The following is a 20,358-nucleotide window of genomic DNA, read 5'->3' as shown; positions in this document are numbered from 1 at the left end:
GCCCAAAGCACTGCTAAATAAATGCACATGCAACCTAGAGCAGGGAGAGAAGGAAGTCTGTTGGGACTGCAACTGGCTCAATCCCACCACTGCAGAACCCTAGCTCCTATTCTCAGCTTGTCAATGTACAAACAGGTGCAGCCAATTCCTGGAATCCCTTCCTTTGGTCTCATGTCTTGGAAGCCAATTGTGCCTCTCTTCTGACAACCCTCATCGGATTTCAGGCTGTTTCAAGAGAGTGTTCAAAGCAAACTGTCCTTGTCACAGTAGCAACCAGGTTTACTAACCCAGCTGAGGGGTGAAAGGTTGTAACTGTCAGAACTTAAAAACAACAAAAACCCAAACCCATCAAGCATAACTTAGTCCAAAATTCTCATCTATCTCACAGAAATAAAGACTTCAAACCATTAAACAATTAATGGTTGTCAGGTTTGAGATGGGACATACAAGCAGTCCAGTAAAGGCAAGGAAGACAAAGGCTCTTTTCCAAGGCAACAAGACACAGTGTAACACATCCTGGCCTGTTACTCAAGGAAGTGTCAGGCTTTGAGAAAGGAAATAAAGAGGGAAACTCTGTTCTTGCTGCTGTGGGAAAAAAAAAAAAAGTAACAGAACTTACAGAGGACAAAGAGACTGTCTCAGTGTTATCTGAGGAGGCAGTTGCTCCTGTAAATCAAATAATAATCTCTGATCTCTCTCAAAACTCCAAAACCTAGAGGAAACAATGGGTAGTTTAGAATCTCAAGTTCAGCTGTCCCCAAGATAATCCCTCTGTCACAAAGAGATTTGCTACACATTAAGCAGTCCACCACGAAACAATCAACGAAAAGCTGATTTTTAGAATAATTTTATTTCTATAGCAGGAATACAAAGCTGCTCAGAGGAACCAAGTTTAAAAATCCTGAGAACTGTATCAATCTGCATTCAGTGCCTAGTTGTATCATTAGTATAAAGCAGATGTTCACAGTTCACTAGAAGATGAAAACTCTGAGGAATTTGGAACTCATATGCTGCTTTCTGTTGTTATTATTGAGAGCTCCTTTTTCAAAATACTTCAGATTGTAGTGCTTTCTTACTTCAAATGTAGTGGGAATTTCCCCACTTACAGATATGTCTATTTGGTATAATCCCAATAGCAAAAATGAAAGATAAATTTCATTTCAATAGAAGGCAGTCCTTCTATTTCATAAACCATTGGCATTAAGAAGCATTATCACCTAGGAGGATAGTGTGGTTACTCCTAAGTACACATTTAAGTGCTCCACTGACATAAACAGTATCAGTAGACTACCAAGTATTCTACATGTTACTACTAAGATCACAAATCCAAATCTCCCATAAATTCTCCAACATCCCAAATATGTTTGCATTGTTGAGGCATATTTTAATATTGCATAGTTCACCTAAGTAAGGTACTACTGCTTGCATTGTTTTTGCAAATGGCTACATTATTCTTAAATGGGTACTGTCACCACAGGAAGTCCCATAAAGACAGGTAGATTTCACATAAATTGTTAAATGTCTTAACTTTCCTGTAACGGTAATCTTGAGTAGCATTTCTTTCAAACTACATATAACTTGTATTACATATAACCTGCGAACTTGTAAAGGCTTTTACATCATTTTCAACCTTACAGCTGAGCTGCAATTGTTAACTGTATCATGTCCTGAAAACACTGGTACACAGTTCTACACAGCACTTCTGCATCAGTCTCCGGACAGGATTTCCAGGAAGAACAGTTAGTAAGGATCCTATCAATAAGAAAACAAGGAAGTTACCACTCTTAGTTTTTAAGGTCTAGGATAAAAATCAAACAAATTGCTCTGAAATGCAATTATTATGGACATAAATCATGAAGCAAATTGTCACATAAACATACTGTCTCAACATTCAAAGAGGACTCGGATACCTCATGTCTTCTGCAAGGAACACTGCTGATAGATCTTGAAACTAGACACTTTGATTTAAACACCTATTTCTACATACAAGATCTTGAAACTAGACACTTTGATTTAAACACCTATTTCTACATACAAGATCTTGAAACTAGACACTTTGATTTAAACACCTATTTCTACATACAAGATCTTGAAACTAGACACTTTGATTTAAACACCTATTTCTACATACAAGATCTTGAAACTAGACACTTTGATTTAAACACCTATTTCTACATACAAGATCTTGAAACTAGACACTTTGATTTAAACACCTATTTCTACATACACAGTGACAGAACTTTTCCACTTACATTTGAAAAGACTAAATTATATTTCTTCTGTGCAACTAGTTCAAGGTTTAAAGTACTTTTTTTCTATTTACCTAATAAAAGGTACATCTTTCTTTAGTTCTATTTCCTTAACAGAGCCACTGATCAAAGTATAAGTGGTTTGCATTCTCAGACTGAATCAAATCTGCACACAATACATACATAGCTTTAGGAAGAAGTCATTCAAAAACATCTAAACCACAAAATAGCAAGTTACCTCAACACCTTATAATCAAAGTAATTTATCAGATTTCATAAAGAAGCAGTAATTTTTGTCCACAAGACCAGTAAATCAAGGCTGGATCTTTCAAAATCCTACCAATTTTATAAGAAGTGAAGCCAAATGTTTTAGCTTCTCCTTGCTGCTCAGAGGGGTCTGGGTTTGAGCCAAGAGATGTGTGTCACTGGCAAGAAACAGGGACAGTGTGCTCACCTGTGCTCTAACAGGTCTTAGTCAATTGCTACTTTTTAAAACACACCTTTGCATGTTACATTTAATTATCTCTAAAATTAAAGCTTATTTTAAAGTAACTTAACCCCTTTTGCTCCTCCCTTCTTTCACTTTCCCCATGCTTTTCTTTCTGCTTATTGTCAGTATCTTGGTGCTCACTTCACCTCCACCATTCATCCTTCCTCCCACACATGCCTTCCCAAAATGTTAGTATCTTTGCTGTCATGTAGCTCGCTTCTCAACCTTTCCTGACACATTCAGCCATGTTTCTTCTGTCCTTTGCTTTCCTCGTTCTCGTTGTTAGCTGCCTTTTCCCTTTGTGACAGAGACAGAACCATACCCAAAACAAAATTATATTTTTACCTGTCATCTCTGATGGAATAAAAAAAGCCATAGCCATGATCCACCATAGGGAGTGCACATCCACTAAACCTCGTGTAGCCAGTCAGACTAGTGGAAAGAACAAAATTCCCACCTCCTCCGCTGTGAAACAGCACAAAACAAAAGCAGCACTTTAAAAGGTAATTTCAAACAAAGAAAGTTTTACAAAAAAGTTATTTTTTCCTAGGGATCAAGAAATCAGCACATGTATAGCCAGTGCAACAAAGACCTCAGTATCAAAGGATACTCCCTGCAGGAAAAGATTTCAAATTACCTAGCTGTGAAGGCATTATCCCTGTAAAGCTCTGGCACTGGCAGCCCTTGCTCCTGTGCTATGAGTTGGAGACCCAGAAGATGACGATCAAAACCTGTCAAACAAATGCAAACACTGCATCATTAACAGCAGCATTTCTGTTTTTCTGCTTCTTGTGGTCTAGGTAGTTCAAATACCATCGGAAGGATAGATAAGTAGCATACAAAACCACTTCCCAAATACCTGATCTAAGAGGCTTTTCAGCTTGCAACACTGAGCCCAAATGCAAATGAACTAAGTAACATAAACCAAACACAGTTCCTGTGGAAAACAAAAACCAAGAAAACTTCCATTTCAGCCAAGGATGAGGAGTTCCATGCAGCAAAACTGGCCCAATGGCAACTACATGGGCAAGGTGACAAAGCTTTTAGGGCCACAACTACCTAGGTAACTCACCAAGTAGGATGAAAAGAGCATGAAGGTTCATCGGGTGGTTATTTCCCAGCTACTCTCTCATGCATAGAATAACTTGCTACACTAACATAGGCAGCCTAGAATTTCACAATTCCCCAGTCTCTCCTCCACCTCTAAAGGCCACATTTCCCACTTTCCAGCCAAGCATGTATTTGATCAGAAGGTATGCTGAAATAATGTTTAGCTGGGCAGAAAAAGTGAATTAATACTCAAAGAGAACCTGTATTTAGGGCAGAAGGACTAGGTTTGAGTTTCTCTCATGAAAACTGAAGTATAAAGTGTTAACGGGTAGTTTTTACTAAGGTTGAAAACAAAGAGACAAAGAAAATGTATTCGCGTACACCAGTATTCCCTTTCCACCCAGAAGAAAACATAAAACAGATTTTGATCCCAGAATACCTTTTCCACTCTCACAGTCTCTCCTCATTATATTGTGCTTTACAAATGCCTTATGCATCAGCTGCAGTCGTTGATAAGTCTGTAAAGTAGGGGAGGCAGGATTAAAAACCAAACAACTAAAACCACAAAACTCAAACAAAATAAAACCACAGCTGCAACACAGGTGAGCAACACACCAGGAATCACAGATCAGCAAGCTTTTTCCCTTCACAGTTTCTAGCAATTTTAGATAGAAGAAAATGGAAAAACTTAAAAGGTACATTAGAACATCTCTGCAACTCTTTCTTTCACATCCAAGTTTCTTTGCCAGGAGAACTTGCTCATTTGTTTCCTGTGGCTGTGTTCTGTTACTCTGATCACTTTTGCACTGAACAATATCCTACAACTCATGCTCCTTCCCAAACAAGCAGAAACAATTGCAAGTAACCACTGAGAACTAGAGTAATCAAACCCCAAAACCTTCTGAAATACCACTTATTTAGAAGCACACTAGCTTTTAGCTGGTGCAGTCGCATTTATACCATTCACCATGCCCTGAACTGGTCAGGCGGTTGGACTAGATGATCACTGTAGGTCCCTTTCCAACTGAAATATTCCATTCTATTTTATCATTTTTTCCATGACAAAACCAAAAAGCAAAACAAAAACCCCTCAACTAATTAAGAAAATGTGATGCAAAAAAATCAGAAAACAAAAAAGACCCTAACTAAAAAATACACAGATGACAACTGCATTCCCAGATTTTCTCTGCTGATTGAAATATTACTTCCACAACAGCAGCTCTGTCCAATGTCATGGAGGTTTTTTTCAATTTTATGTTGAAACTTACATAATAAAACCAGAGAGAACAGAATAAAAATATTTGTTTTAGGAAAGGAGACCTAGCAAAACACCTCTAGACACCCAAGACCTCGACTTCTATGATCCTGTATCTTACTAGCTCTTTAACTCATTAAAAAGCACCCTTTCACTTTTATATATGAGAGGCTGCAGCAGAGGATGTGAAACAAGGGTAGCAGCCACTCAATTTGGACTAAAATCAAGCTACTAAGGTCACAAGAGGCAAAAGAAAAGTTGAGGCAGACAGACTTTTTTCCAAAGTACCTAACTTTAGGTATTTTCTAGTACCTTAAAGGTAGACTATTAAGCATCTTAACTTCAATACTATTGAACAGATTTAACACTGTCTTTAAGCCTCAAGAGTTCATCATAAAAAAAGAAAATAGCAACAGGAAGACAATTGGAGATGTTAGTTAAAATTACAAAGATAAAAAGAAAAAGGCTACAGTTAAGTGTTGGAAGTAACAAACCTCTATGTGTATTACTCACAGAAGTGTGTAATTGGTTAGAAGATAACTGAAGTGCAGGGAAATAAAATGAATCCATATTTGCAATAGGAAAACAATTTTGAATAATGGCCAGAAATCTGAGCTTTACAGCTGTAGCACATGCCAAAAGAAGCCAGTGAAGACCAGGAAAATATGCTCTTGAAGACTATAATTACTGATCACACATACTGCCTGACGGCTGTATTCCTGTATGTTTCTTAGATGCATTAATAACATAGAACCTTTTAATTTCCTAGACATATGGAGCCCTTTGTTCCAAAAATCTTCTCCTTGCCTCATTTCTCAGGCTCTAAGAAATGTGCAGTGAAGACAACTGAAAGAGCTTTAGTATACTTTTCGCTTGGCATATAAAGCACAATATGCTTTGCCAGCCAAGCACCAGAGGGCAGTTGCTGGGAATAGGTCACCAGTTCAGCTATTCAGAGACAAAATCTGGAACACATCCCTTCTGCCACTAGGACACAAACAGATTTAAATTTGCTGTCAGACTCGATGATTAGATTAACATTTCCTGATTTCCCTTGAAAATTTAAACAACAGAACCACTCCACAGGCAGAGTACATTGACTCCAAAGCAGTTACTTTTTGAGGTGTGGCAAGAAAAAAAAAAAAAAAAAAGAAAAGTCAGTGTGAATGTAACTCATGACACTTACATTCTTGCAACCAAAAGGTAAACAGGACAGAAAAGCAAACCCACACATGACAGCTCACCTCAGACACAAGGACCAGAGCCAGACTTCAGGCAACCCAACATTTGAAAGCTCCCTCAGTGGAAACAGGCCTACTCCCATTAATGAGATAAAAACCTTTCTCTTGTTAAGCAGCTCAAATGACAGGCCTTCTAAATACATGATGATTAAAGGAGGATTTCAGTATTTACACTTTCAGAAGGATCCAGCATGGACTTGCACCATTCCACTGCTTCCATAGTACATGATCTTACAGTCTCTGTGCGGCCATGATAGAAACGCCTAGTCATGGCGGTTTCGTAACAGCAGCCTGGGCTAAGAAGAAAAAATCAGGGAAGAGCATCTCATTAACTTATTTGCTCTCTCAAAGAATAAAAAGGCCCTGCCAAGTATCTCACACACCTAGATCAGTTACAAGTATCAGTAAGACACTAATTTTCTTTAAATTGTGTGTCTGAAAAAGAGCCACAAAGGAAGTCTACAAGCTTTTATGAGCCAGACAACTGAAAAAGTGCCAGTGCTATAATTATAGCTTGAGAAAGATTGTGTTGTCATGGCTGCTTTCTGCAGACTACAGATCTACCAGCCTCTAGTATAAAAAAAAACAAGTATTATGCAAGCTTCAGTTCCACTATTTATTTCCTTAAAGGAACCATCTACACCATCCAAAACCTCAAAAATTAAGAGACGCACTTGAAATAAGCAGTGTGTCCCAGTGATCAAGTCCTTCTCTGTTGCATGCTAACACCCATCCATCTTTTGCCTGGAGCAACCCCAGCCCTGTGATAGTCTACTATTTAATACACAACTTACATGAGACTTATTTGTGTGTTTAAAACAGACCTCACGAAGGCTACTTTAGTCAGACAATTAATCTATTCCAGTGTTCAGCAAACTGAGATCTACCAACCTTTCTTATGATGAGATACACATCTCCAGTGATTAAGTATGAGATGACAAAACCCTTCTCTTTCGGAAGCAAACAGTACTTGCCAGGTTAGTTATGACTTAGACAAGCTACAGTCAGTGCTAGTTAGCAAAGAGAAATTTGGAAACACCAATGCCAGAAAGAACGCTGCCTTTTTCCAATAATACGAAAAAAAATTACACACCCAAAAATACAGCACCAGGCATTTGGAGGGTCTCTATTCATATCTCTATTATTCTGGCCCGAACTTCACATCTAATCTTTCTAAAGTCAGACACTGACATTTGTGAGGCTTTTTACAGGCATGGAAAACTAACCATTTTACTGATGGCTGTCACATGCTGCAGCTAAAGCTTTCTTCTCTCCCTGAGCAACTATTTGACATTAAAGAATCCTGACCCATTGTGCATTTGGTATTTGCCCAAATATTTACTTTGTACAGTCCAAATTCATGTTTTCATGAGTTATCTTCTGCCCTCCATTCCACAACATGTACATGCAAGATCCCTTTAGGCACAAAGACACAATTCTTCTGAAGCCAAGGGTACAAACCCCATGGCAAAAACTAAGACTCTATGCAACTGTTACTTTAATAAAACCTCACTTCTTCTTTCTTATATCACTGCAGCAAATTACAAACTGGCATTGCGAGGGACTTTAACTCCAGATCCACGCCTTTTCTCAAGAAACTAGTTTTTTATTCCTCATCTGGGTAATTTTCTTACCGTCCATGGCATTTGTAATAAGCAAGCTGAATGGCAAGCTGCACAAATGTATCAGGATGAAGTTTCTGCTTTCTAAGCAATGTTTTGCCAAAGGATGTGAAGGCATAACTCACTAGCTGCACGTCAGACACCTGTCACACCAAAGGAGGAAAAGCCAGAGAAGTCAAGAAATATCACAACTTGGTTCACTGCAAATAAAACGCACACAACATAAACCAACAATGTAACAAATTTAACCATGGCGTTAAGTCCCCCGATTCATCAAGTATCATTAAGAAGCAAATCCCTGTTCTCCAGCAAAAAGACCAGCTAAAAATACATAAATACATGGAAATTAAAAAAAGAAAAATCAATGACAGTTAAGAAAAGCAGCAAGGAATTCCACCTTTTTGTAATAGGATTCTTTAGCATATCCGATTTCATTTACGATTTTTTGATCCACTGTGAATACAAGTTCCTCTGGCCATGGAATATCCCTCACTGTACCTGATCCCTGGAAGGACACAGACAGAAAGAAAACAAGAAATGTTATCCACAAGAAAAGGCACAGCAACTAATAAACTTGAAAGTTTAAAAAATAAATACCTTCCATTTTCCCCCATTTTCAAGAATGTTCTTTTCGGTATAATGGGACATGGAAATTAAAGCCATGGCATCAAAAGGAGAATGCTAGAATCATATAAAACAAGATACCACATTATTTGCATAATTAGATTCCTTTTTTCCCCAGCCCACTTTTTCCTGCAGACCAAAGCTTTAGAGCATAGTGTTGGACTTTTTCTAGTTCTACAATGCATACAGAACTACTATAAGTCCACCCACTGTTTCAACTGCTCTGCAGACAGATAGGGAGGCACAATATACCACTGGTTGTGGAAAAGCAGACCTGGGGCAGATCTTCTGGCCACTCAAAAATGACTTTAAAAAAAATCTGAGTTCAAAACCCGAAGTTGTTCAAATAGCTACTTCATACAAAGAGTTAATTTAAAACCTGCTTATGCAACGTACTTTGTGCCTTGGAACTCCCTCATTAAATACTTTTAGAAATAAGATTATGATTTCACATCTCATGTTCTTAATTCATATACTGTGTAATACCAAATACTGTGAAAGCTTTTGGAAACTTTCCAGACAAGGTGCCTGGTAAACCAGGCTATACTAGAGGAACAAATTAAACATTTAAAATAATACTCTGAAAGGGAAAATTGAGTAAATAAATACTTGAAAGGCTCATGAGGGGGAGTGGAATATTCAACTTACATCACAGAACGCACTACAGGTTCCATTGGAAAAGAATATGCTACTGTAGGATTTATCTCCCCAGCGTACAGTTGGATCACCTGTTAGCCCCATCCTGGTAACCTAAAGCAGAAGTTACACACCGTGGGTTTTAAAAATCATGGCGTACACTGCCAACCTCTGTCAGCTAAACAAAGCCTACACTAACTAAGATGGCGAGACCTCCTAAGAGATATGAAACTTTCATCCAGTTGAAGATGAAACATGATTATAATGCTACGTTTTTAAATTACAGGGTGATAACAAGTTGACAACTGTATTTCTGAGGACCCTGAGACATACAGGACTAAAACATAATGAGGGCACATTTCAGGCATTTCCAATGTCCTAAACATTCAAACTATTAAATTATTCCTATGGATCAACAAGAAGCATTATTTGCATATTTATCTCCTTCATTGTCTGTGTTCTGAAAGAGCAAGAAGTGCTACTGCTGCATATACATAAGAAATTTTTATGTAAAGACCCCCAGATATGAATTACCAAAAATCCTTAGCTACCTCGCTGTAGTTTTCAGGCGTCGCATGGGGACTAGAATCTTCAAGGCAAATCGCAAACAAACTTCTCTGAATTTTTTCCAGAAGAGTTAAGTTCTTTGGATCAAGATTAATCAAATAGTCACGTAACTACAAAGCACAAGAAGACAAAGCTAAGTGAGATGATGCATTTCCAGTAATCACAATGTTTTTCTCGGGAATCAACTGTTGAAATACTCCCACCTCTGCCCATTTTGTCCTTTCACAGCTTGTTAAGGCTGCCAGTCCTGGTCCATCTGGTTCACTATGGCATGTTTTCTGTATATGTGTAAGTTGCCTTTAAGAAGATTTCAATAACTGAAGTTAGTAAAAAATATATGAAGGTAAAAGTCACACTTTTTAATCTCTCTTTTTTGCCAAACTGCAATTTTTGCTTCACATTCACAAGCTAATGTGAATCTTCAGTGAGCACGAATCAGCTCCCTCAGCCTCTATGAGCAGTTGAAGACTTGTTCTGTTCTGTCATTAGTGGTTACTGCAAATTACAGCTACCAGCCCAGTAAAAACCTGTATGTAAACGATCACTGTCCTAAAGTGTTATTACACACTTAATTTGAAACTAGATTTAAGACTTCAGCAGTACAGATAAAACTTTCCCAAGCAGCAGACACCTGCAGTACTGCAGCTTTACAGCTCTTATAGCAACTAGTCAGATACAAGGACAAAACTTCCACTCAGGATAAATCCTAAATTTAAATCAGAACAGTAGCTACTGTACATCCTAGATGTAGATACTGAACTACACAAGAATACCTCTCTTTCTACCCTTTCCTTACATTTTCCCTTTGAAGAGCTATTAGCAGCTAATTCTTAGTTTGCAAATTCAGTTTTTCACATGCTATTCTTGGTGGTAAAGAAACTCCACAAAGTACAAGTGCTTAATGTGGCCTGTCCTTTGTTCTGGCACTCTTGTCCATTAAACTTCATTACTGATCAGCAGTTACAGTTACCAAAAATATAAGACAGCCACAATGAGATATAAGGAGAAAAAAAACAAACAAAAAAAACCCAAACAAACCCCAAAACAAAATAACCCAACACACAAAATCCCAAGCTAAAACTGATCACAAGAGACTTATGCTGAAACTACCTCTGTATGTGAATACGAACTCCTGTGGCCTCAGCTGCACTGAGAATTTGAAAAGCCAGCACCTCCATATGCTGCTGGGATGTAAGGACAGCATGGAAAAGCTTTAAACATTGCCAGTTGAATTAGTACTGAAATTTAGTATTTAAGGAATCAAATTCTTTCTCTCGGTTCCTTTGCAACAGCTCAGGAGCATGATAAGAGCCACAACCATGGCTGGTTGTCACAGGTCTGGTGCAAAGACAAGAAATGTAAGTGAAATGCTGCTGTACTGCTGTGTAGCTAGCAGGAAGTCAGTCAGTGTATACTATGATTCTGGACTCTGCTACACTCACCAACAGGAACACCAGCCCCTCTATTCTACAGAAAACTGACCTCACATGTATCAGATTTTAATCTGATAGTGGCACTTCCTGGTTAATAATGCAATAAAGCAACGAGACAATCATCACTGTGAATTGGTCCTGAAAGGAATAATGTTACTTACAATCCTAAGAATTCCATGTCAAGACACTTCACATATAAGTGATGTTTCCTGCTGAAATATCTCAATTCATACTTTCTGCATGATGTTCTACGAGTGTATAACAGTACATAACCATCATGGCTCATGGCAAGAGGTTGCCATCCATGAAACAAAAATTTACTCAAATCTGAACCCTCAGAGAAGCTATAGCCTCTCTCACACTTAATTCTTCGGGGCAAAAGGAACAGAAAGACTCTCTTTTGTTAAGTAACTTAAATAGGATAGCTCATTTGAAACAAGGTAGTTCAAAAACCTGAAAATTTCTGGAGGCGTCAGCATACTGCCTTCATGTATAGCATCAAATGCAAACACTCGACCTCGACACAGGACTATTAAGTGAGATGGGCATTCACCTTCAGTCTCTGAAATAAACAAAAACCAAAACATGAAAATCCACCTGCAGGGATAAAGTGAGAGGCAGGAAAAACAAGCAAGTCCTGCAGACCCACTTTTTTTTTTTTCATTCAAAAGGAGGCAAACTTCATACAGTTAAAAACAGGAAAGAAGAAAAGTGTAACTTCGGAAGTTCAACTGCAAATCTGAAGACATTTTTAAAACCAGCTGAGAAAACACAGAAAACAACTTTCACTGTTATTAACTACTTCAAGTCACTGTCATTACCTAGCAGCAAGTGCCATTTATTTGTGTATCTCATAGGCAGGAATGCTCTCTGCCAACATGAGCATTGCTTGATGACAGCTGATGGAGTAACATTTCTCTCTTGCATGAGTTTTGTTTATGTGTTTTTTTAAAGGGGTGAATACAATGCAGCAAGCCTGCTGCTAAGACACTTTGCAAATGATTGGGTCCTTCAGTTGTTAGTGCTTATGCAATCAATTTCAGTTATCTTGAGCAACCGTCTCAAGATCCAAGGTGCACTACCATGTCAATCAGACCTGGTGGGCAAATGCAAATCTGTAAAAAGGGAACACTGACAGACCAATTTGACCACTATACAAAAATGCAGACAGCACCAGCCCATACTAGCCAGGTACATTTGCATAGCATCACCATCTATCTGGAAACAAGACTAAAGCTGGAAATGATTCTGACAAAGTCCAGATACTAAAACCCCCAAGAAATGTGGCTACATTTTCTCAAATTGAGCCACTGTGGTACAGCTCTTCCAGTCCAGGAGTCTGCCCTGGGGAAAAAACCAAACCAAACCAAACCAAAGAAATACATGCTACTTTACCCACAAGTATGTAACTGAATGGGCATCCACACAAGTCTTAATCTATAAAGCTTTTACACTTATCTTTATGGTCCTACTGTCTAAAGAGATACCACAATTCAATAGACACTGTATTAAAGACATTCTAGAGTGAGGATTTGTCATTTCATACAAACCTTATCATCATAGGTCATTAAATTAATTTCTAACATAAATCAGAAGGGATGACATCAAATTCAGTTACTTTTGGTAGCATCCTCCTAACCCGAGCTCTCTGAAGCAAGAGACAGAATTAAGTTTGAAACTTAACATAGCTGAATTAAATGCCTGAGATCACTACAGTTGGCAGAGATCTACCAAACAGACTTAACATCTAATGACCTCTCCACGTGCTCTTGTTAAAGCATCTGCTGCAGGCTGAACCAAATAGCTCTCCAGGTTCCACCGATTAGGCTCTCTTGGCTTTCAGTGTGGTCTCTGACTCCAGTTGATGCTACCTGTCAATAGGTGCTCTATTCTGCAATCTGCATACTACTTCAAGTGTTTAGACCTTATCAGCTCCCTCCACAGCGAAAGAAGAAAAACAAGATCCCTCTCCAGATGGCAATTCCTTCTGTCTATGTTAAGACACACACACACCTTAACGACCCAGAAAAGGCACAAGTGACATAAATGGTATCTCCACAGGATAATAGCTTTGCGTATTAAGTGTGATCGTAACAGAACAAACTGAATTTCCACCATCTGAATGTTTCTATGTTTTGGTATTTAAACTTTGCATTTTTTTCTCATCATATCCTGCAGCATGGAGATTTCTTTTCAAATTTTCTAATGGAACAAGACAATACCTCCTTCTTGAATTCCCGAGTCCTATAGGAATTTAAATCTCCTATGCGTATCTAGAGTGACAATGCTGAACAACTCCAGACGCATCAGACTGCATGTGGGAGAGGTCTTATGATTTAGTTAGCTGATTACCAATACTACAGTACTTGTTAGTGGAGGATGAATAATAACAGTAGACTTTAGCTCTTGAGCCTACACCCCAGAAAACCTGGAGTTTAAGAGAATGACTTCAAGAAGCACTAAGGAGTACTTTCAAGACTGAAAATAGAAGAAGCTGGCCAAGTCAAGAAATATCACAATGACAGAAAATCAGAATTATTCCAACAGGATGTATAAAAAGCATACTCAAGAATGCATTCTGTGGAAAAAGATGCAACTAGCAATGATGCTGAAATTCTGCCCATATAATACAAGGAACCCATCCGCATTTATAAACCCATGGAATTTGTCCTTTTTCAATTCTTAATGCTGGCTTAATTATTATAGGCGTCAGACTGGTAACATACAATTTGAAGCAGAGTTTTCTTTTAATCTATTGTATAAGGACTAAATATTGACCAAAAACGGCATCCACAGATTGCACATTTTCTTCGCTTCCTTAGATAAGCACTCATGAATATCTCACTTAGATGTTAGGAAGTGAGTATTTTATGGTTAAAATGACCACTCCATTAGCCTATTAATACAAAAGCATTTGTTTACCAGTTTTAAAATAATGGCTGATTGAGTCCCTGGTAACTCCGGGAATTTTGCAAGTGCAGAAGAGCATTCGGAATTGGCTCATGTCCAGAACCTCATCCAGAGATCTCTCGACAGGCACCTTCTCTCTGTAGTAAACAAACCAACCAAAATTAAACAAGAAAGATTATGCAAGTAAACCAAGGCAAGCAAACCCCATCTTTTACTTCAAAACATGAACATAAACATTTTTGCAACTAAAGCACACATAGACCATTAGCATTCTAATAATTATTTTTTCTTAAAGTCTTACGTTCGCAACAGATCCCAGAATTTCAGGATGTGCCATGTATATATGCATGCTCTTTCTATCTGAGTGCCCTCTTTTGGTGGCCAGCAGTGTTCAATATAGGGACAAGGGCCTCCCATATTACAGTGTATTTGCGTTGATATGCGAAGGTCAAGATAAGCCACATTCAGCCACCAATCCTCCAGCTGAAAAGTGAAAAATGTCTAGCATCAGAATTAAGTTTTAGTCATTAATTCTTTAATAATCACCTCATTATTCAACTGTGTGCTTTTTTAACTTTTTTTTTTTAATTTTCAATAGTAGTTTCTATAAAATAGAAGGGAGGATAGTGGTTCAAAACTAACTGCTGAGGGTAACAACATATCTAGCTGCTCTATTTTCAAGCTTAAAATAAAATTAAGTATGGCTTAAAACTATTAAACTGTAAGTTATGATAAAGAGTTCTTGCCCAATATTAAACTCTTGCAGATGTCAGCTGTGGCTGATATTCACATCAGAGAGATTACTCCATGAAGAACAGAACAAAAGGAGATTTGTGTTGAGAGGATTCGGGACAGATAATTCCTAATGTATTTTTTTCTATCTTTATCTGAAAACCCCCACTCTGGACTGTGTCATGTTAAGATTTACAAAGTTCTCATGAATACCAATTCATGAATTGGCAACATCCCCCTTGTATCCCCTTCTTTGTTGAAAGACAACTTTAAAAATGCTATCATGTAGCTTTCTTTGAGAAAGAAATGGATAGGGACCAAACTCCAAATTCCATTTTTTTTTATTTTTGGGTGGGGAGGCAGGGTAGAGGGAAGAGGGATGGAAGTGATAGAAGGAGACTGACAGACAGAGCATTCAAAAGCTGGCAGGTAACTTAACATTCCAGTTAGTGAGTTCTCTTAGCCACTCAACTTTGGGAAAAACAAATCACACATACGAGTGAATGTGTTCATATCCATAGGCAAAGTGAACTTCCTAAATTATATTCTGAACAACCAACTTTCAAAAGTTGAATTATGATTTCCTACTTATCCAGATACATACCCAATTCCTTCTTGTTTTAGCTCTTTCCAGTAATTTTTCATGCAACTCTTTCCCAATCCCATTTTTAAATTTTTTAACTATAGCTTCAGTTCTTTGATATTCTTCTTGATTAAGAAATGGCTTCACTGTAAGAAGGAAATGTTTTTTATTTTAAAGACATGTTGTGGTTTAAGCTGCATTTACACTGAGATTTATTCCAAAATTCAGATATCCACAGGTTATAGAATGGATAAAAATACTCAAAATTTATTTTTCTGAAACAAGTATCTGAAGGAAGAACACCTTTTCAAATATCTGCAAATAGATCAGTGTCTTCTAATGAAACAAATACATATTTTCAAATAAATACAGATGACAGCAGATGAAAGCAATTGCTGAAAACCTGTTTATACTTGCCCCCATTGCCCCTTGTTCTATCACTGCAGTCCCTCATGAAGAGCATCCTTGTAGGTCCGCCTTCAGATACTGGAAGGCTGCTTAGATGATTTACATGATTATATGACTACAGGGCCTCTTTTCCATTTAACAACTACGTGATCAGCAACACTATTAGGAAGGAGCAGACCTCAGCCCTTTTCCCACTAGAGTTCAGTGAAACTTCTGTCTTGCCACTTTCTCCAGACCCCTCCACAGACCTTGCCTTCCTTTCTGCATAAGAGATCAGCTCCATGAACAGGAAGCATTCCATGAAAGACACCTTCAGTTGCATAGTTAAGGAACCCTCTCAAAAGCTAGAACTTTGGGGTTTCATACTCTTCAGTCAAGTCCAGGCTTCCAAGTCTTAACTTCTGGGGTGAGCTGAAAGGCTAAATAACTTGGTTATGGCCACTTCTCTGCTCAAGGCCTACCTTTAAAACAAGATTAGTCATTCTGAATCCAATGCAGAGGTAGCTACTGTAAAGTCCTAAACAAGGTGCCTTCTGAAGCATATTCTGTCCAGCTTTTCCAGTTGATTAGCTTTAAACGGACAAGTGCTTTACCAACAAGTATACTAACTAATGTTAAGTGCCTGGTGTGCTCATTCCACCAGTGAAAGACAGCAGCTTCCAGGGAATGATTCACAGCACCTATGAAGGGTCATTTGGAGGTTCTGAACTGTTCTTCAGAAGCATCTGCTTTCCTCCGCTCACCTTCACAGACTAAACACATTACAAGCTTAAGCAATGAGAATCACAGAGTAAACTGTACATGTTCTGGCTATAAGTGATTTATACAAGGGAAGACGGGGCAGAACAACAAATACCAGACTAACTTTCCTCCAACCTCCAGCAAGACTAAAGGAGATCAACACTGAAGTTATAAAATGACTTATGTACAACTAAGTAACTCAGGTAAAAAAAGGATGTGTGATAAGGTATTTATGAAAACACAGCTCAGAATGAGAAAACAAATTCACTATTAGGCTTTATCACTCCATGAGAGAGTTATTTTTTAACTTGGAGAGTGAGGATTTACAAAACTAAGTTAAAAACAGAAATTCTGTTATTGCAGGTTCACTACCACAGCACAATTTTAGTTAATCTGCATTACAACAAAAAGAAAATATTTTTTGACGTGCAGACACACACAGCATTTTTTTTCCTCTAAAACCACCATTTCGACATATTACATCAAAAAGTGATGACGTAAGGAACACCAAAGAAAACCTATTACCGTCTACTGGGCCATTTCTATTACACTCAGAAAAAAGAAAAAGGGAACTCAAGAGTGAACTTCGCTTCTACTTTGAGAAAGGGAAATTTTGCTGCAATATATTTCTGCTAAGGAAAGAACTCCAGGTCTTACTCTATTAGCGTTACAGGTAAGATATGAAGAACACGTTCCAGAAAAAAGCTCAATGTCTACAAACTCTTAAGACTATTAAAGAAACATGGGAAAGTAAAGGTAATATATCTTTGTCAATCCCAATATATCAAAGCCTGATAAGATATTAAGGACTAACCAGTCATGTCTGCTTTATAAACAAAGTTAGACGCATGTGCAGTGATACTGTTTTCAAAACTTTGACCTTTAGACAGCAAACATTTTAAAGCAGAAATTATATTCAAGTTAAATTATCCAAAAAAGCCCACCACTGCCTCCTCCTACTACTGTATAGTTAATAGTACTGGTGAGAAATAAGAACATGTAAGTATGAAAAAGTTTTAAATAATTTTTTGGGGGTTGTTGTTTTGTTGGGGGTTTTTTTGGTTTTGTTTTTTTTTTACAGAGATCCTGGGCAAACACATTGATAGACAAGCAAAGCAGTTATTATGCAAATTATGATTTTCAGATGGATAAATATCTCTTATTACACCTGCTGATATAGCTGGGGGGATGGGACGGATGGGACCCACACCAAAATGCAAAACCCTAAAAAACACCCAAAACCATCAAACCAAAAAATTAACTTTCCTAGACAACCAATTCCCTTGAAGAAAGGCAAATAGGCATTAAATGGCAACTCTTCCTCAGGTTGCTCTGGACACTTCATTTCCCATTTTGAACCTGAAAAAGACCTTTGGCACTTAAAACTTGTCCAGATCCCCCACCCCAATCACATCAGTTGATAAAACCTGCAGCTACAAATCACAAACACCTTCAGATTAGCCTGGTTATAACAGCACACACCACACTACTATTACAATATTAAGTCATTACCTGAATCAAGGTATTTACTTAAAGACTCATCAAGAGGAGGTACTGGCAGGGAAGGCAGAAAATCTTGGTACTGAAATGTTCGCTCCTCAGAGGATTCAAGGACTTGCTTCTGCATGATGTAGATCTGCAGCACGACATCAACAGACCATTAAGGAAGCCTGAATGAGACGATGTATCTCCCCACAGTCTCCCCCTGCCCCCTAGCCATTTCCACGGTGAAAAACCCGTGGAAGCGTCCCATGACAAAACCAGGATCAAGCGGTTCTTGCTGGCCTGAAGTCACAAGAGGTACACACACAACAGGGGAAAACTATGACCTTTGCCCGCGTATGCCGAGATTAACAAACTCAAGGCCCGTCGCCTTGTTTCCCGACTACAAGCCAGCCAGCCGGCCCTGGAACACCCGCCAACCGCGATCGGTGGCTAAGGGGGAATCATCCACACCGCGGCCGCCATCACGCAACCCGCCAGTCCCCTCAGACCCACCTCTCCTACCCCAGCGATCCCCGCCCGGCAGAAGAACGGCCCGCGAGCGACTAGACCGAACCCGGCCGGGGCCACCACCGCGCCGCAGCGTTGCTTACCAGGGCCCACACCGCGCAGCTGCCCCAGAGAGGCCCAGGGGGACGGAAGTAAGGAGACAGCCGAGCCGTCCGCACAGCCGTCAGCCCCACCGCCGCGCACCCCCGATGAAAGAGACCGACGGAGATCGCTGTTCGCCCCGCGGACCGCCGCTTACCTTAAGCCGAACAGACCCACGCAGCCTCAACCAACTCCGCCTGTCTGCCTGCCGACTTCCACCTCTGCCCCGATTACATGCGAAGCCTGAAAGCCGGCGGGGCGGGGCAGCCCCAGGCAGAGAGGCGGCGGCCGGAGCGGCAGAGGCTGTGCGACCGCAGAGGCGGAAGCATGAGATGCCTTCACCGCCCCCCTGCGCTCCGGAAGGGCCGTCGGTGGTGGGCTGGGGTGTGAGTAAAATACGGGGGCGCCGCTTGTGTTCGTTGCGGGCTGTGCCAGTTACTCCGGCGGCAGCCCGAACCCTGCTGCGAGCCACCCCTAGCCAAGGGGGGCTCCTGGCTCAGGGGTAAGAAGCCCGACTGCTCTGCGGGTGGGGAAGGGATCAGGAGTCTGCAGGGACTCCCGTTTCTGTGGAGCAGGGCTAGGCTACACCGGTGGGTTTCTGTGCTACCTGTGGGATTGAGGCTTGTGGGGTGTGACTTGCAGCTCTGCGGGAGTGGCGGTTAAGCACAAACCACCAGCAGTGAGACTGCGATCTGGAGCGTTCCTCACATCTGGAGCAAACACTTCACCAGGTGGTGAAGCACTGCTTGGACTCGGAAAGACACGAGACCTGCCCAGTCTCACTTGCCGTGGTTAATGTTAAAAGGATTAAAAGGTCTCTAATTGCAGAAACACCGCCAGCACTGTACTTTAACACACTGAAGGAGTCTCTGCCACCTGCATGTGTACGTGGGTGACATCTGTTGGAGACCTATGGCTTCCCCCTCTCCTACTGTTGCTGAGAGACCTGGTTGCTCTGAATTGCTCCCAAGTCCTGGAGAGCTGATAACTAAAGACTGGCAGCTCAGATAGGTCTTGAAGTAGTAATAGAAGCAGTTTGATGTGACAGCATGACATGCACTTCCATCTCCTGCCCTAGTGGCTATCTGCATCATCCAAGAGTCTCTACGTGAAATAGAAGGTTTGGACCAGGCCCAAGGATGTAGCCTGGTGCCTGCTGTCACTGCCTCCAGGCAGAGACATGGGGCCTACAGAAACCCTGTATAACCCTGAGAGATTGCAGACCCTACTGCTCACTTCCATCCCAATAAGGCTTCAGACATCGTTGCTACTAGAGGCTGTATGAGGACTGCAGCTTCCTATTGTTTCCTGTTCCCTTGTGGGAATGGTAGACTTAGCATCCCTGTCATCCTCCCTTTCATCAAAGGTTTCTGTCACACATTGTTTTTTAATACTGTTTGGTTGAGCCATCTCACTCATTTCCAGGTAGGTCCAAAGGCAGTTTAGGGATTAAAATCAAAGGCAAGCATGTCTTCATCTAAAAATCTAATTAGTAGCCTGTGCAAAAGAGCAAATGTACAACACAATTCTTTCCCCAAAAATGCAGTTTAAGGAGGAGTTTGTAGTGATAGTTGCTATTTCTTAGTGGATTTTAGTTCAGGTTTCAGTTCACAACTGTAAGTCTAGTTTTGAATGAGTGTAGCAAACTCAGCATGTGATAGACCAAAACTACAACCCTACAATCTCTTGATTATTCTTGCCACTTGTGAAATACTGGACATTG

At 39.8% G+C, this 20,358-nt stretch overlaps 1 protein-coding gene across 4 annotated transcripts; it reads right to left on the bottom strand.

The window, feature by feature from the left end:
* Window positions 1-831: 831 nt before the first annotated feature.
* Window positions 832-18,216, bottom strand: CROT (carnitine O-octanoyltransferase). Of its 4 annotated transcripts, XM_062623652.1 has the most exons (16): window positions 18,054-18,216; window positions 15,414-15,538; window positions 14,379-14,560; window positions 14,090-14,214; window positions 11,621-11,729; window positions 9,938-10,031; window positions 9,719-9,844; window positions 9,180-9,281; window positions 8,505-8,588; window positions 8,305-8,412; window positions 7,920-8,050; window positions 6,458-6,581; window positions 4,229-4,307; window positions 3,377-3,470; window positions 3,085-3,204; window positions 832-1,752 (listed from the first exon to the last, which is right to left on the bottom strand). In XM_062623652.1, exons 1-16 carry the CDS (start codon window positions 18,166-18,168, stop codon window positions 1,632-1,634), a joined length of 1,839 nt encoding a protein of 612 aa, XP_062479636.1. In that variant the 5' UTR covers window positions 18,169-18,216; the 3' UTR covers window positions 832-1,631. The 4 variants fall into 4 exon arrangements, with proteins under 4 accessions (XP_062479636.1, XP_062479637.1, XP_062479639.1 ...); XM_062623653.1 differs by lacking the exon at window positions 9,719-9,844; XM_062623655.1 differs by lacking the exons at window positions 832-1,752; window positions 3,085-3,204; window positions 3,377-3,470; ... (5 more) ...; window positions 9,719-9,844; window positions 11,621-11,729.
* Window positions 18,217-20,358: the final 2,142 nt, after the last annotated feature.

Source organism: Pezoporus occidentalis, unplaced genomic scaffold (genome assembly GCF_034315485.1).
Source record: "Pezoporus occidentalis ecotype Australia unplaced genomic scaffold, CSIRO_AGI_Poc_V1 ctg257, whole genome shotgun sequence".
Classification (NCBI taxonomy): Eukaryota; Metazoa; Chordata; class Aves; order Psittaciformes; family Psittacidae; genus Pezoporus; species Pezoporus occidentalis.
This window is presented reverse-complemented; position numbering and strand designations above follow the sequence as displayed.